The sequence below is a fragment of the Trachurus japonicus genome, chromosome 18, assembly GCF_045865225.1.
Source record: "Trachurus japonicus isolate A0001 chromosome 18, Traja_1.0".
NCBI classification, from domain to species: Eukaryota; Metazoa; Chordata; class Actinopteri; order Carangiformes; family Carangidae; genus Trachurus; species Trachurus japonicus.
The window spans coordinates 29,093,068-29,107,909 of record NC_140924.1 but is presented as its reverse complement, the minus strand read 5'-3'; the positions used below and the strand labels follow the sequence as shown (position 1 = coordinate 29,107,909).

Below are 14,842 nucleotides of genomic sequence, written 5' to 3'. Positions count from 1 at the left end.
GCATCAAAACAAAGTTAATAAAACGTGATAATACATACGTAGTCTAAGAAAAAAAGTGGAAAAGTCAGGGGCCCACTTTAGTATTCTTTCAGGGGGTCCAGAATTCCTAGCAACGGCCCTGTTCTTCAGTACTGAAGTAACACAGTGATATCTGTGTGCATCCATGGGTACGTTACATCTATGAGCTGCTGATAGCTGATCTGGGATAATCTGCCTAAATGTAAATAAATGGAGGCTGACTTTCTTTTTGGAGTCTGGCCAAAGGTTTCTGAGCACAGTTGTGTTGTTGTGTTGCAGTGGCTTCAACACAACCTCAGTATCTTTAATATTATTGCTTTGGTCCTACAGGTGTCCAACCTGCTGCTGAGCTCCAGGCCACTCCCTCCTCTCTGAGGTGGACACTCAGGGCGTGCCATCGTGTCTAATTTCTAGACAGCATTGTTAAATATTCGCAGCCAAGAGATATTCCTTTGAAACGGGGCAAGAGCATCATGGCAGGAGGCCAAACTCCTTCTATCTAGCAGAGCTGGACGGAGCCTCGCTGAAAAACAGCAAATCAGAGAAGCATTCACTGATTTTTTCAGAGAAAGTTTGGAATCATTTCACTTTCTCCTCTGGTTAATAAGCTGTGAGAGCAGAAAGTGCGAGGAACTGGTGTGGCATTTAAAATGTCACATCTGAGGGAGGGGTTAAGGTTAATGCAGACGGGCAGGAGAGGGGGGGTGGACAGGTAAATGACTGTTTTTTTTCTCCTTTGAGCTGCAGTGGAAGTGAAATCTCAGTTATTGTTTTGTCGGAGGAGGATTTACCTTGAAGCTCTCAGTCGGCATCGTGGGCAGCTGAGAAGAAAGGCCTTCGCTTCCTGCAGAGGTTTTCCCTGTTAACAATGCATTTCATAATAATCTGCACTGACAAGCCATATGTCATCCCTGCTGTCCAGCCTCAGTCTAACCCGTGGGCAGCGCGCGGGTATTAACACAAACATAATATAAATCTGGGCTTTAACAGACAGTCATATGTGGCATCATATTATCTATTTAAACTAGTTTGATATCTTATTTTCACTTTCACACAAACACACACACACCATGCCAGAGTCAATAAATCTTTCACAAATAACAAAATAAATCTGATACAGACTCACACCCATCAAAACACCGATGGTCGAGCACATGGAGCCGTAGTGTGTCCAACTTTATGAATAGAGATTTGCCTGTTTTTTGAACTCCAGCCTGCGGGACGTGTCTAACGCCTGGAGTGTGAGAGAATGAATGGCTCTCTACCTGTGAAATGATTCGTGACAGTGTTCTTCTATCAAATCTTTGGATAACAGAGACTGGTGTTTTTCTTTTTCTTTTTGTACAAAGAAACGTCCCGACTTTGCAACTGCTGCAGAACAGTCATGTGATATTTCAGAGCTGCCGTACTGTATGTTCCCCTCAGAGCGCTCCACTCCTCCTCCTCCTGTCCTCCACTCATCTCAGGCGTTGCGATGGAGTTCCTTAAACAGAGAAATAGAGGGCGTGTGGATCTTTCCCCGTCGTCCTTCGGAGGGTTTTTTTCCTCGCAAACTTAACATAAATAAAAGAAACAGTGTTCTTGCACACACATCAATAAATGTCTCTTATAATATCATGTACAAATAGAAACACTGGGTGTGGTCATAGTTTGATTTGTCATCATCGACACCGTCACGGCCTACGGTTGTTGTCTTCCTGATCCATCCTTCCTGTGTCTCCGTTATTGGCCTTATGTCATTTCCTGCTTTGCTCAGCGTCTTCACATTTCCCTGTAGTTGAATGATAAATAGTGTAGCTCACAATGTGTAGTGCACAATGCTCCTTCACTGTGACATTAACAGCTGTCACCGCTCACTCATCACTCCTCCAGACTCCGTTTCCTCCAGGTGTCGATGCAACATCTTTTCATCTCATCTTACTCTACGTGTGTCTTTTTTGTTTTTGTTCTGTTTTTTCTTTTTTTTTCTTTTACAATTGCACGGTAACAACATCAACACGTGACGCCATTGAAAAGTTTAGAAAAAAAAAAAGAAAAGAAAAAAGGGTGGGGCCAGGGTATAAGGTTTCCTTCATAGGATGAATGAGGCTGTGGTTTGGCATTTAAAGGAGACGGGGGCGTGTGATTGGCTCGTTTAGAAAGAGGGTTGGTGGGCGGTGACTACAGCGTTTCATCATCACGACTTGAAGAGCGTTTTCATACAGCGTTTCATTGTCACGACTTTAAGACAGTTCCTACGGGGGGAGGTAAGAGTAAGGCAAGAGGGAGGGGCAGAGGGGTGTGTCTGTAGGGGAGTGTGTCTGTGTGTGTGTGTGTGTGTATAGACTATTCTGCACAGTGTATTCAAGAAGAGAAGGAATAAAGAAATAAAAGTTGTCAGTTGTGTGTGTGTGTGTACAGTTGGCAGAGGAGAGGTGAAAAAGTCATAAGTCACTGTTAGTAGTGGATGGAGTTCAACAGGTGTGATGGGAGGATCCACTGTTCCCATGGTGACGAGATACAGTTTTGACAGAAGACACAAGAGAAAGTGAGGAGGGGGTCCATCTATTCTTCTTCTACACGTCCCCCTTGTCTTCTTCTCTATCATCTACTCTCTCTATCAATGTTCTACAGACTCTTCTTTACCTTCGCTGCCTCCAGCTTCTTCTCATCTTCCTCCTCACCTACACTCTCCCTCCTCCTGCTGGCTCGGCAGTATACTGGAACAATATCAGCCTGTTATTAACTATTCAACAGAGTCGTCCACTGGAGATGAACAACTACACAAAAGTGCTCTTTAAAACCCGCACTGCAATTTTTATCATTAATGTTTTAAGTTAATTCTTCATTCAGAGGGACACGGACATCAGTGGAGAATTTTAGTGTCTCTTGATGCTTAAAACTCTTTTCAGGAAAAGAAACCCCACGATAAACAGAAACAGAAAAACCCAAATTCTGGACTCTACAAAAAAAGACAATTGAAGATCAGCTGATTCATAAAAAATATCAGAATTGGCCCCAATCAGTCCAACTCAACTTCATATACTTCCTCATCCCTCTTCCTCCTTCTCTCCCTCCTTCTCCCTCTCCCTCCTCTCTCTCTCTCTCATATTGGCAGTGGGTCTCTCACCCTCCCCTCTCCTCTCCATTTAAAAAAAATTTAAATGGCAGTATGCCTCCAGTGAAGCCAGGAGGATGTAAATCAGCCACAGCGAGACGAACATCAGTGACGTGATTATTTTGCAAGTCCGCGGGCCGCCCAGCTCACCGCCGGCCACCGTGGCGCGCCGCCGGTACAGCAGCGTGAGCACGCACACCACGGCCAGGATGGTGAAGAGGGTGACGGAGAAGGCCAGGTTCCCCGGGTCCACCTTGAACGTCTTGCCCTCCGCGCGCCACGCCACGGCCGCGATGGTCCACGCCACGCCGATGCCCAGGAAGACGTTGACGGCGTTGGAGCCCGTGACGTTGCCGATGGAGGCGTCGGCGTACTGGTCCTGGATGGCGGCCACTTTGCTGGCGAACGTGTCTGGATGGAAAAAGGAAATCAGTCATTAATCCGGTGGTTCCCAACTTTCTTTGCCAAATTTCTGGCGACCCCGTGATCACCTGACTGTGATCATGCATTTTATTTGAACTCAATTTATATATTCGAGAAAGTGAAAGTATAGAATACAGTTGTTTAAGATTGTGTGTGGTGTTTTTAATCATAATTTAAATAATAATAAGTTAAAAAATATGTTTTAATCAGTAATTTTTTTTACTAGACATTTTTGGTGACCCCATTTGAATTCCGGGCGACCCCATGTGGGGTCCCGACCCCAAGGTTGAAAACACTGAATTAATCTTAAAGCTTCATTATTAATTCTATACTGTAAACAAACATCCTGCTGTTTTTGTCCTCATCTGTATAAATAAGCTTGTTTTTGTGATTTATCTTCAATCTTTTAGCATGTTTGAAAAATGACACAACAATAATAAGCATATTTCAAACTGCTAATCAAATCTGCAGCATAAACAAGGCAGGAAAAATGAAAATATATGAAATACGGCAACATAATGCAAATGAGCCTCATATGAGTAACGTTTGATGTTGTGGAGAATGTCTTTTCCACAGCCACTGAGGAATTACCTCAAGGTAACATACAGTACACAACCCCCCACTCAGTATTCTCATAGACACACACACACACACACACACACACACACACACACACACACACACACACACACTCTCTGTGGTGTATGTGTATGAAAAGATGCAAAGAGGTCATGGAAGATCAAGGCACTGGGTATCATAGGAAGCCATATGAACTAGTTGTGTCAAAGATGTGAGTGTTTATGGAAATAATTTATTTCATGTATGTTAGAGACAGAGAGATGAACTGCTGCAAAACAAGGAGAAATGCTGAGGGAGCTGAAAGCGTTGCTGTGAAAGACAGAACACATTTCAGTCCATATTTAAAGGACCAGGTTGCCTTTTTTAAACAGCTTCCTGTACAGTAGCACAATTATAGATAATCCTGTGAAATCACATGTGTCTTTACGACATCATTTTCCTTTGTGGTCATATGTTATTCTGGGTCCATATTCTGAGACATATAAATATAACTTGGATTATTTTCAGGAGGATTCAGGCTGTGGCTCTGCCTGGACTCTTTAGTCGTATGCTGGCATCAGCCTTCGCTGGAGCAGATGTGAGAAATGCTGTAAACGCTGTAGGTGTACATGAGTGAAGCTGTTTAGTGCTGAACATTTGAGGAGGAATTGGATAAAGAAGGCAGAGACGCTACAACTGGGTTGGCAGGGAACACCAGGGAAACAGCTGCCAGTTATTGTGCGCCTGTCTTGGCTTATTTCTATTTTTAGCCACGGCTGGTGAGACGAGTCTCGATTCTCATTTGAATGTCAGCGAGATTAGTTGAAATTCATATCCCAACATGAAAATATCCTCCAATTCTTATTCTTTCAGAAGAGAGGTGAATTGTAATCCTGACCACATAAAAAGAAATGAAAAGTTTGGATGTGTTGACACATGAGATTGTGGGTTTGATTGAGTCATGAAAGATGTACTGTACAGTACACACTGTTAAATTTAGAATTTAGAAACACACAGCATCATACACTTAACACCGGCCCAGTTTACCAGTTCTTCTCTCCTAGTCAAGAAACTGTTAAAGGGATAGTTCAACATTTTGGCAAATTGGACCATTGCCATAATCCCTATACTTTTAGGAGTAGGTTCGTTACCTTTAATTGTCAGTGCAAGCTATTTTTAGAACGGTGGATCAGAGCTGCGAGCTACGGATTTTATGTATTTACTGCCCATCAACAGCTAACAACACTGACCGCAAAGGTCCTGTCTTCTCCTGGGTATTGTATTTATGACAGCAGTGTGTTTCTGTGTGCTCGGCTGTCTGATGTCACCGTCTCCATTTAAAAAACAGCCTGACTTTTCCAACGTCTGGAAGTCAGGGGCTGTCCATCTTAGGTTTTAGAGAGATTTATAACACTTGTTGGAAAGATTTTTATTGCACTTAGCTTAACGAGTTATCAACCTGTCTCGCCTCTCCTGCTGCTGCTGGTGAGGAGGGAGGGGCCCACACACACACACACACACACACACACACACACACACACACATACAGACATACAGACGCATATAGAAAGAACGGGGAGAGAAACTGGACTGGAAATGACAGCAGAACACACACAGACTCTCACACCACAGACATGAAACAATTACACATCAATGAGGTAAATATTAGAGAAATAACACATGAAACTGAGCTCAGATCCCAGAAAAAACTTAAATCAGCAGTTTCTGTGTGTGAAAAACACAAAGACTGCTGAGAAAATAGGTCTTTTTGAAAAGTGGTTGAACTGAGTCTTTAAACCACTGAACGTGTCACTAATCAAAGAGCCAAGTTCTGTGTCGTAGCAGTGACTTCAGTCTGTGATCAGTGCAGGACTTCACATATTGAAACAACGCTAACACTGTTCAAATGGCTCAGGTGGTTACGAATGAACAGCCAAAAACATTTATTAGTTCCCCACGTTCAAACTGAGCATCTGATCCACATCTGCCTCTAATTGCCTGAATCTGCAAATCTGCTGTAAATTGGCCCGACAATCCTCCAGCGTCTCTGATGTAATATTGTAGAATGCTTTTATAAATCTGGAGGAGGGCTGAGAGAGAGAGAGAGAGAGAGGAGGAGACCAGAGACAAGATAAATGTTCCTAACAACTTTGAAGGGGATATCATACACACATGCACACACACACATACACACACAAGGGAGCACACACACACTCCCTGTGGAAGTTATAATGACCTGCTGGACTTATTGCACATAAACTTGCGTCACTTCAGCACCGCAAGCACACATCTTCTCCCACACACACACCTGGGTATGATGGATGACACAATAGTGAAAACACAACATCCAATAAGAGGACGGAGGAGAGAGAGCGAGGAGTAAGGTAGCACCTAGTCAGAATAATAAATTGACCGGGACGGGGCACAAGAGCAAGCGTAACAGATAAGTGAGGTGGAATATGAGAGGGTGAGAGAAGGACATAGAGAAAGAGAGACAGAGAGGGGTAGGTGTGAAAGAGACAAAACAAATCAGAGTGAAGGAGATTCAGAAAAGCCACATTAACGTCAAGACGGCCTGCGACAGGACAGGACACATGCACTGATAATGGATATCCAATCCAAATTTACAGCCTCCAATTCCAACACGCAACATAATATGGCTGTTGAGAGAATTGATTCAAACGAGAGAGCGGAGACCTCGCCGCACTGCATCAGAGTTATCGCCTGAAAGGGGAGCAAAGGAGCGATTTCTATAAATCATGCGGAGGGACAGGCAACAATAAAATGGCTGACGAAAGGAAAGGGGAAGTGAATTGAATTAGAGCTCTGGGCCGGAGCGTCCGCTGCGAGCGGGGGAGCGGCTCGGGCCCGGAGGCAGAAGGCTGTGATGGAGCTGGGGTCAGTTCTGATTTCATGCCTGCTTCCTGAGGGCAGCTGCTACCGAGATGAAGACGGAGGAGAGAGGAGCGGTCCCCCCGTCATTTGTTTACTCACTTTTCTGCCACATCGAGGAATCGAGGAAAATGTGCATCTTTCTTGTACTGTTTACTTATTATGTGTGGAAATAGAAACAAGAAATGCAATACTGTGGCTGTATACTGCATCATTTCCCAATCTCATTTTTTGGGCAAATTTATGGAGACTCATGTTTGAGAGCAGGTGGTGCAGACGTTCCTTTAACTTGCCTGGTGATTGGGGTACGTGATTGGCCAGCGTTGAAATCTGATGATTTTTTCCCCCTGGTTTTCAGAGCTTAGACATCTGCCCCTCTACAGCATTTAAAGAGATACGCCAACATTTTTTTTTTGTGTCTTGCCTCACTCCTGAGTTCATGACAAGCAGATAGACACCATCCTTTCGACTGTGCGTGCCGTAAAGAGGGAGAGCCCGTATCGCCCGTAATTAGCTTAGCTCAAATGCTGAAAGTGCATAGGTAGTGTTAGCCTGCCTCCACCCAAAGTCATCAGAGAAACTCTTCAGCAACTCTAAACGGAAACCGGCGGGCCGATCTTCGTCTCAGAGCTGACAAAACTCTCCGGTAAGGCATCTTGAGCGGTCAAACGCCGGTAACGGGACGAGATCGGTCAAAACGGAGGGTTCAAGCAGAGACAGTTTATTTTGGTTCAAGCTAGCTACATCGAGGGTAGGTTAGCTTCCTATTTCAAAGTAAAAGCACAAATTCTATTGTCATGGTTTTCTGTATGTAAAGGGCAACAGGTGTTTTATTTTGTGAAAGTAATCGGAAGTGCGTTGGTCACAACGGCTAGCTTGAGTAGCGCCGAATTCGTCAGAACAAAATTGTAAACAGCTGGTATTTAGACAAATTAACAACACACTGCTGATCTAAACGGCTACTTTCTCGCCTAAAAATGTTTGGAATGTCGATAAAATGATATATTTACAGAGTTTAGAGCTAAAATGAAATCAGCTTCTGACTGCTGATTTCGGATCGGGTAGGAGGCAGGCTAACACTACCTATACACTTCCAGCGTTTGAGCTAAGCTAATTTCGGGCGATACGGTTTTATCTCCCTTGTTACTGCACACACAGTCGAAAGGATGGTGTCTATCTGCTGGTCGTGGACTCAGGAGTGAGGCAAGACACGAAAAAAAAATGTTGGCGTATCCCTTTAACTTGAATGATCCCACACCAGGAAACCTTGCTGTTTCCATGACCTGGTTTTCAGCATGACTGAGCCTTATCTGGGCGAGGGGCATTATTGCCATGGGACTCAGTGCTGGGTTTTAATTAAGGTAACGACAGGAGAGCAGAGGAACGTTCCTCTTCCTCTCTTTGATGCTCTAGGACAGGGGAAGCCAGGTTAAATAGCTTCTGCTCGGACAGTTGAAAGTTAAATGTCACTATTTGTTCATGTTATTTCAGAGCATGTCGAGTCATCTCTCCTGCTCTCACACGTTCTGTCGTTCGTGGGTGCGGTTGTGGTTACACAGGACAGGAAGTCTGGTGCCCTCAGCATCACATGCATCATCCTGTGATTCTAATTACAGTAGGCCAGTGTAGCGTACAGGAACAGATGGAGACACACATACAATAGCAAATAACCAGTGATGATAAAAATGTACATCCCCCGTGGTTTCAGTCTGATTTTGGCCTTACTGTAAATAAACACTAATCTAATCACCAACCTGGCACTGAGGTCCCCAGCGCCACGAACACCACAGCGGTCACCGAGTCCTTTAGTCCTATCGTGCAGCCGAAGTGCGATGCCAGGTCGCCGGTGACCGCCGTCAGGACGCCGATGAGCGATATGGATACGATGAAGCAGGCCCAGCCGTTCCAGTACTCCGTGGGCGGGACGAAGGCGAACAGAACCTTCCAGAAGACGGTGAGGAAGTGCATGATGTAGTCGAAGCAGGACGGCAGCCGCTCCTCGCCGCTCTCCTCCTCGTCGTCATCTCCTTTCAGGTGTGTCAGGAAATTGAAGGTGTGGAAAATAGTAAGGAAGAAAAAAAAAGACAATTGATAGAAGGAGGAAGAGACGGGGGAGTGGACAAAAAAAAGAGGGAGGCAAGTGGAGTGAAACTGATGAATCTGACAGAGGAAACATTTTAACTTTCAATCACAGCGAGCATGGCTCTCTGCAAAGACAGCTAACTAATTAGCATGCTGATACTAAGCTGTGGTGACTTCCTGTTGCTGTTCACCTATAATATTAAAGGTTCATTACAGATAAAATACACAAGACTCTGGTAAATTAGTGAGATCTATAGCTAAAAGCTACATGTTAACCCCCATTCCCAGCCTTTATGCTAAAAGGGATACTTCAACATTTTGGCAAAGGAGACTATTGCCATAACCCCTATAGTCATAACAGTAGGTTTGTTCCCTTTAATTGTCGGTGCAAGCTATTTTTAGAACGGCAGAGCAGAGCCGTGAGCTGCTCAGAGCTACGCTAAGGAGGCTAATGGGATTTCTTGGTTTCCCTCATCAAACTCATCAAATACACAATCCCACAACTCCAAAATGCTCTGGTGGACAAGTTGTGACCTGCACATTCACCACGCTATGAGATAATAACGGAATATTACGAGACAAAGTTGTTTAGAGGTAAATTCATGCAAAACCGCTGAAGCGCATTCCTGTTGAGGGCAGTTTTTCGACAAGCAGTCTCAGCATTTGCCTTGGAGTTGTTGGATTGCGCATTCGATGAGTTTGATGAGGGAAACCAAGAAATCCCATTAGCCTCCGTAGCGTAGCTCTGAGCAGCTCACGGCTCTGCTCTGCCGTTCTAAAAACAGCTTGCACTGACAATTAAAGGTAACAAACCTACTCCTATAACTATAGGGATTATGGCAATGGGCCAATTCGCCAAAATATTGAACTATCCCTTTAACATAAGCTACTGTAACTGCTCTCAGCTTCATACACAGGGACAGATAAAGGAGGGGTGTCTATCTTCTTATCCAACGCGTGTTAAGAAAACAAAATAGTGCATTTTGTTAAAGGAGGATTAAAGGAAATGTTCTTTTTATCTAGTGTTAATGGGTGAAATGGAGAAAAAAAGTCTATAGAGCCTATTAGGATCAGTGTGGCAGTGATGAGAGCTGCATAACAATCAGACTGAGGGGTGAAAATAAATGCATGAAAAGCTTCAAAATAAAAATGCTGATGTAAACATGTAGAAAATGTTCTTTCTCATCATCCATCATCCTTTCAAAATGATGTCAAGATGTCAACCAGTACCACTGTTCATTAATCAAAATGATGCTTTACATCCTTTGTTGGTATGTGTGTGTGAGTGTGTGTGTGTGTATTACCTGCACTGACGGTAACAGCACTGACAAACTGTTCCCTCCAGCTGCTGCTTCCCACTACCAAGGCCAGGTTTGTCTTCTTGATCAGCTTATCTACAGTACTCTGCACACACATACACACACACGCACAAACGCACACACACACAAAAACAAACATGCAAGTGCACACAGACCAGAAAAGGAAAGACACATCCCTCAAGTTGTTAATTCACCCTCAGCCACACAGATAGGGGGATAATGCTGATTTCATGCCTCTCAATTTGCTTCCACATTTCAAAGGTACGATTACAAAGTCGGCGCTTCGCGACTCTGAGATTTCGAGGTATAGGATGTGCTAATTAATGCAATGCAGTGAAATTGTCTGTGAAGCCAGTTGCTCTGCTGATGCTCCCAGTGAAATCTAGGGAAAAGCCTTCAGGCAGATTGGTGGGGTTCTGTGTCTAAAGGAAGAGGAATAATAAGAGACGTTGATGCAAAACAGCTTGCAGCAGCTATGGAGCATCACATCAGCAGTCATTATCATAACCCAGCTGACAGGGCTTTGTGAGGAGAAAGCCCTGCATGGTGTATTATCTAGTAAGTGAAAGGCAACATAAGAGAACCCCCCACACACAAAACACAAACACAAATCAGCCGTTTCAGGAAGAGTAAGTCCAGTGACAATTAAGGGTTTAAAGATACATTACAGGATGTCAGCATCCCATGGAAAATAGAAGAATTGTCTTTGCATGCAAAGGAAAAACTACAGCATGAAGGAGGAGAGATAACCTGGTGATCCTGCCAAAGAAGTTTGTTTACTGCTCTCTGCACACACACACAAACACACACACACAAATGACACAAATGGACAAAATGAGCAAATGAAATCTGCAACAAACAAACACAGTATGATTGGTTACATTTAAAGACATGAACAAAATCATAGACTGAGAGAAGCAAACATGACGGTGTGTGAAGTAATGATCTGAACAAATGTGAGAATTCATCAAATAATTAAGTCAATATAGTTTCTATATCACCAGAGGAACTGTGAACTGTATCAGAACTATTTCTCCCTCTCGGGGCCTGTCGTGTCTGAAACAGGACGTCAGCTCACTTTGAATAAATTACTTGTTGTCTTTTGCATGTCTCTCATCAAAATGACAGGGCTCTCATTATAGAGTCCATTACATGCTAACAAAATGAATCATTCATCCTGCCGACTGGGGCAGCTTTGAATCATTTTCGATCCAATTTGCATTTTAAGTAATTTTGATCTTTGTGAGATGTTTTCTGACAACACCAAAGAAAAGAAAGGACAGAGTCTATATCTGCTCTAGAGACTTGGATCTTATTGACTGCAGGGGACATTCAGACCCTCAAAGACTCTTTCTATGACCGAACAAGCCGATGGGGAAAGCCGGCTCTGTTCTGAGATGACCGCTTGACCCAGTGGAGGGGAGAGGGCGACGGGCAGACGGGGGCTGAGCTAGAATCCCTGTTGGGGATCAGAGTGTCCTACTGACATTTTTCAGTTGGGGCCAGTACATGAATACTGTATCATATCATATCTGATCGGATTGAGTTGCATCATGTCTCATTAGCACAGCTGATTTGATTGATGCCGTATGCACATGAGAATAATTGAAATGTATTGATGCAATATGCATCCACACATCCACACAAACACTAACACACAACAACACACACACTTACCTTGAACTCGTAGGACTCTTCTATGATCACTTCTACTTGTGTGTGTTCACCCAGACTGGGACAGCCCATCTTGGCCACCTCCTCATCCTCTGCTCCCACCAAGGGCTTGTTCTCATTGGAGTCACCTAGGAGACGGCAAAAGGAGAAGTGGTCAGTTATGCAGATGTTATACAGTACCAACTTTAGGAACTTTCCTCTTCCAGTTTTGATGAACATGTATTGTTGATATACTCTGCCAGGACACTGATCACTGACTAGATCAGCATTAACTCTGACATGTCGGCCTCAGTTCCAGTGCTGTCCTCTCCTGTGGTAGATACGTCCTAGTGCAGCCATGTTCAGACTTCTCTGATCATGTGATTTCTTACAGTCGGCCACTTTACTAACCAGAGCAGGCAAAAAACACATCTCATCCAAATCATAAAAAAAACACTCAGAGATACAGATTGTTTCTCTCCTCACTAATGATATGGACTGTGCTGGATGACCTTTCCATTTAAAATGTCAGATTCCTGGAGTCCAGCCTCTCATCAAGCCTCATTTGAAGTCATGGCCACACTCTCACAAATCTGGCCTCAATGTTTCTGCACAATAACACACTACCACCATTTCTACCCAAGTTACACAGTGTGAATATAAGTAAAAAATACTATAAACAATTTCATGCTGTTTCATTTTTTCAGCAAATCTCTTAAACTAATTTCCAATGGGCACTGACACTGTAGTTTTTAACAAATGTTACAAGAGCAAATAATTCTTTTTTTTGTAAAGGCCTTTGGGGGACTCATAATAAAGTTTTTATTTTAATTGATCTGCCAGTCTGACAGCTTTTGCACGCCATCTTAAGTCCAATCACGACCCATACAGTTTTCTTCATTTGCCTGATTCAAACCAGAGCATGAATTACTTTAGTAGTTTTGCTGAGACTTCATTTTATTAAACGTATGCAATCAGCTGTGAAAGACAGTCATGTAAATGCAAATATTCTAACGCTGATGTGTCACATGGGAATCCAGGCTATTAAGCATCTCATGCTATTAATAAAAATATGAATACCCAGAAGGAATTTACTTAATTCTGCGCCATGAAACGACTCTTCCATACGTCTCCTCACTCTCTCTTCATGCACAGTGACACTCATTAATTGAGTCAACTCTTATCAGTGCAAACCTGCTGTAAGTGAAAAGCTGTGTACAGTTATGTTATATAGTGTGTGTGTGTGTGTGTATGTGTGTGAATGTCTGTCCGCTTGCACTGTGACAGTGTAATAAAATGAATTATATTCCTGTGTAATGAAACATGCCCCGGGCTGTCGGCTCTTCATGTCTGACATCCAGAGTGCGGACCCTCGCGCCACCAGGAAGAGTCTCAGTGTGAGTGTGTGTGTGTGCGTGTTAAGAGGCAGAGAGGGAGATAAAACACTTGTCGACCACCGTGGAGACTTGGCTTTCAATCCCAGACTGTGGCTGCAGGCTCCATCAAACACAGCCACTACGGCTAACAAGAGGAACCTGATAAGGGATCATGTCCTTGTTATGAACACTATAAGGAAGAGATGTGGCTCGGCCATAGACTGTGCCAGCAGGCTGATAGTCATGGCTGACAGCTTCATGTCTATTGGAAAAAAGCACCTGTCCAATGGTGAGTCTTAAAGGGATAGTTCAACATTTTGGCAAATTGGCCCATTGCCATAATCCCTATGGTTTTAAGAGTAGGTTTGTTACCTTTAATTGTCGGTGCAAGCTGTTTTTAGAACGGCGGAGCAGAGCCGCGAGCTGCTCAGAGCTATGCTATGGAGGCTACAGTAATGGGATTTCTTGGTTTCCCTCATCAAACTCATCAAATACACAATCCAACAACTCCAAAACGCTCTGGTGGACAAGTTGTGACCTGCACATTCACCACGCTATGAGATAATAACACAACGTTACGAGACGGAGGTGTTTTTGAGGTAAATGCAGAGATTGCTTGCTGAAAAACTGCCCCTGATGAGAACACGTATCAGCCGTTTTGCATGAATTTACCTCAAAAACAACTCCGTCAACTCCTCTGTAGCGTAGCTCTGAGCAGCTCGTGGCTCTGGTCCGCCGTTCTAAAAATAGCTTGCTCCAACAATTAAAGGTTACAAACCTACTCCTAAAATTATAGGGATTATGGCAATGGGCCAATTTGCCAAAATGTTGAACTATCCCTTTAACGAGAGAGACCACATTTGAAAGGATGACGGTCTACGGCCAAACTAGTGGCTTAGACAGGTGTTGTGAATTAATACTTCTCAGCGTGCTAATGGCCTCACCATGACAACGCTGATTAGCAGGTATAATGTTTAGCTAATTTGATAATTATCTTTGAACGCAGATAAGAGGCTGTTACAGGTGTTTGAGCATAAACCAAAGAACTGGGCAAAAAGTCCTGATGATGACATCAGATGTAAAGTGATCATGATATTTGCATATGCTGACTCTTTAGGTTGTTTGCTGTGATCCACAGTTCAAGAGGTTAGAATAACACTCAAAATGCAAAGTACATACTGTAGAGCTGCAGCCAAGAGGAAATTAACAGGGATGAGAAAGATAAACATAAACATAAAGAAGTCAAATGAAGTCCAGATTTGTTGTTGAAATTATTTCAATTAGGAGCAAACAGGGAAGAGGAGGGAAAGGCAGCGCGCACAGCTTTGACGAGCCACAACCAAACCTCACCAGGCGAAAAAAGAAGGTGTGCACAGTGTGGCTGAGAGATATAATGATGTGTTTGTTATTGCCTCTGTCAGTAT

General features: G+C 43.6%; 1 protein-coding gene across 3 annotated transcripts in view; it reads right to left on the bottom strand.

The window, feature by feature from the left end:
* Window positions 1-14,842, bottom strand: part of slc8a4b (solute carrier family 8 member 4b) — a 115,569-nt gene continuing 100,727 nt past the window's right edge. The window contains exons 15-19 of one of the 3 annotated variants that reach the window (XM_085759414.1): window positions 12,067-12,191; window positions 11,140-11,175; window positions 10,375-10,474; window positions 8,743-9,015; window positions 1-3,526 (exon numbers count right to left, since the gene is read on the bottom strand). In XM_085759414.1, coding sequence (XP_085615540.1) covers window positions 3,147-3,526; window positions 8,743-9,015; window positions 10,375-10,474; window positions 11,140-11,175; window positions 12,067-12,191 — 914 coding nt within the window. In that variant the 3' untranslated portion in view covers window positions 1-3,146. The remainder of the gene's footprint in view (window positions 3,527-8,742; window positions 9,016-10,374; window positions 10,475-11,139; window positions 11,176-12,066; window positions 12,192-14,842) is intronic. The other 2 variants (XM_085759411.1, XM_085759413.1) reach the window with 2 other exon arrangements.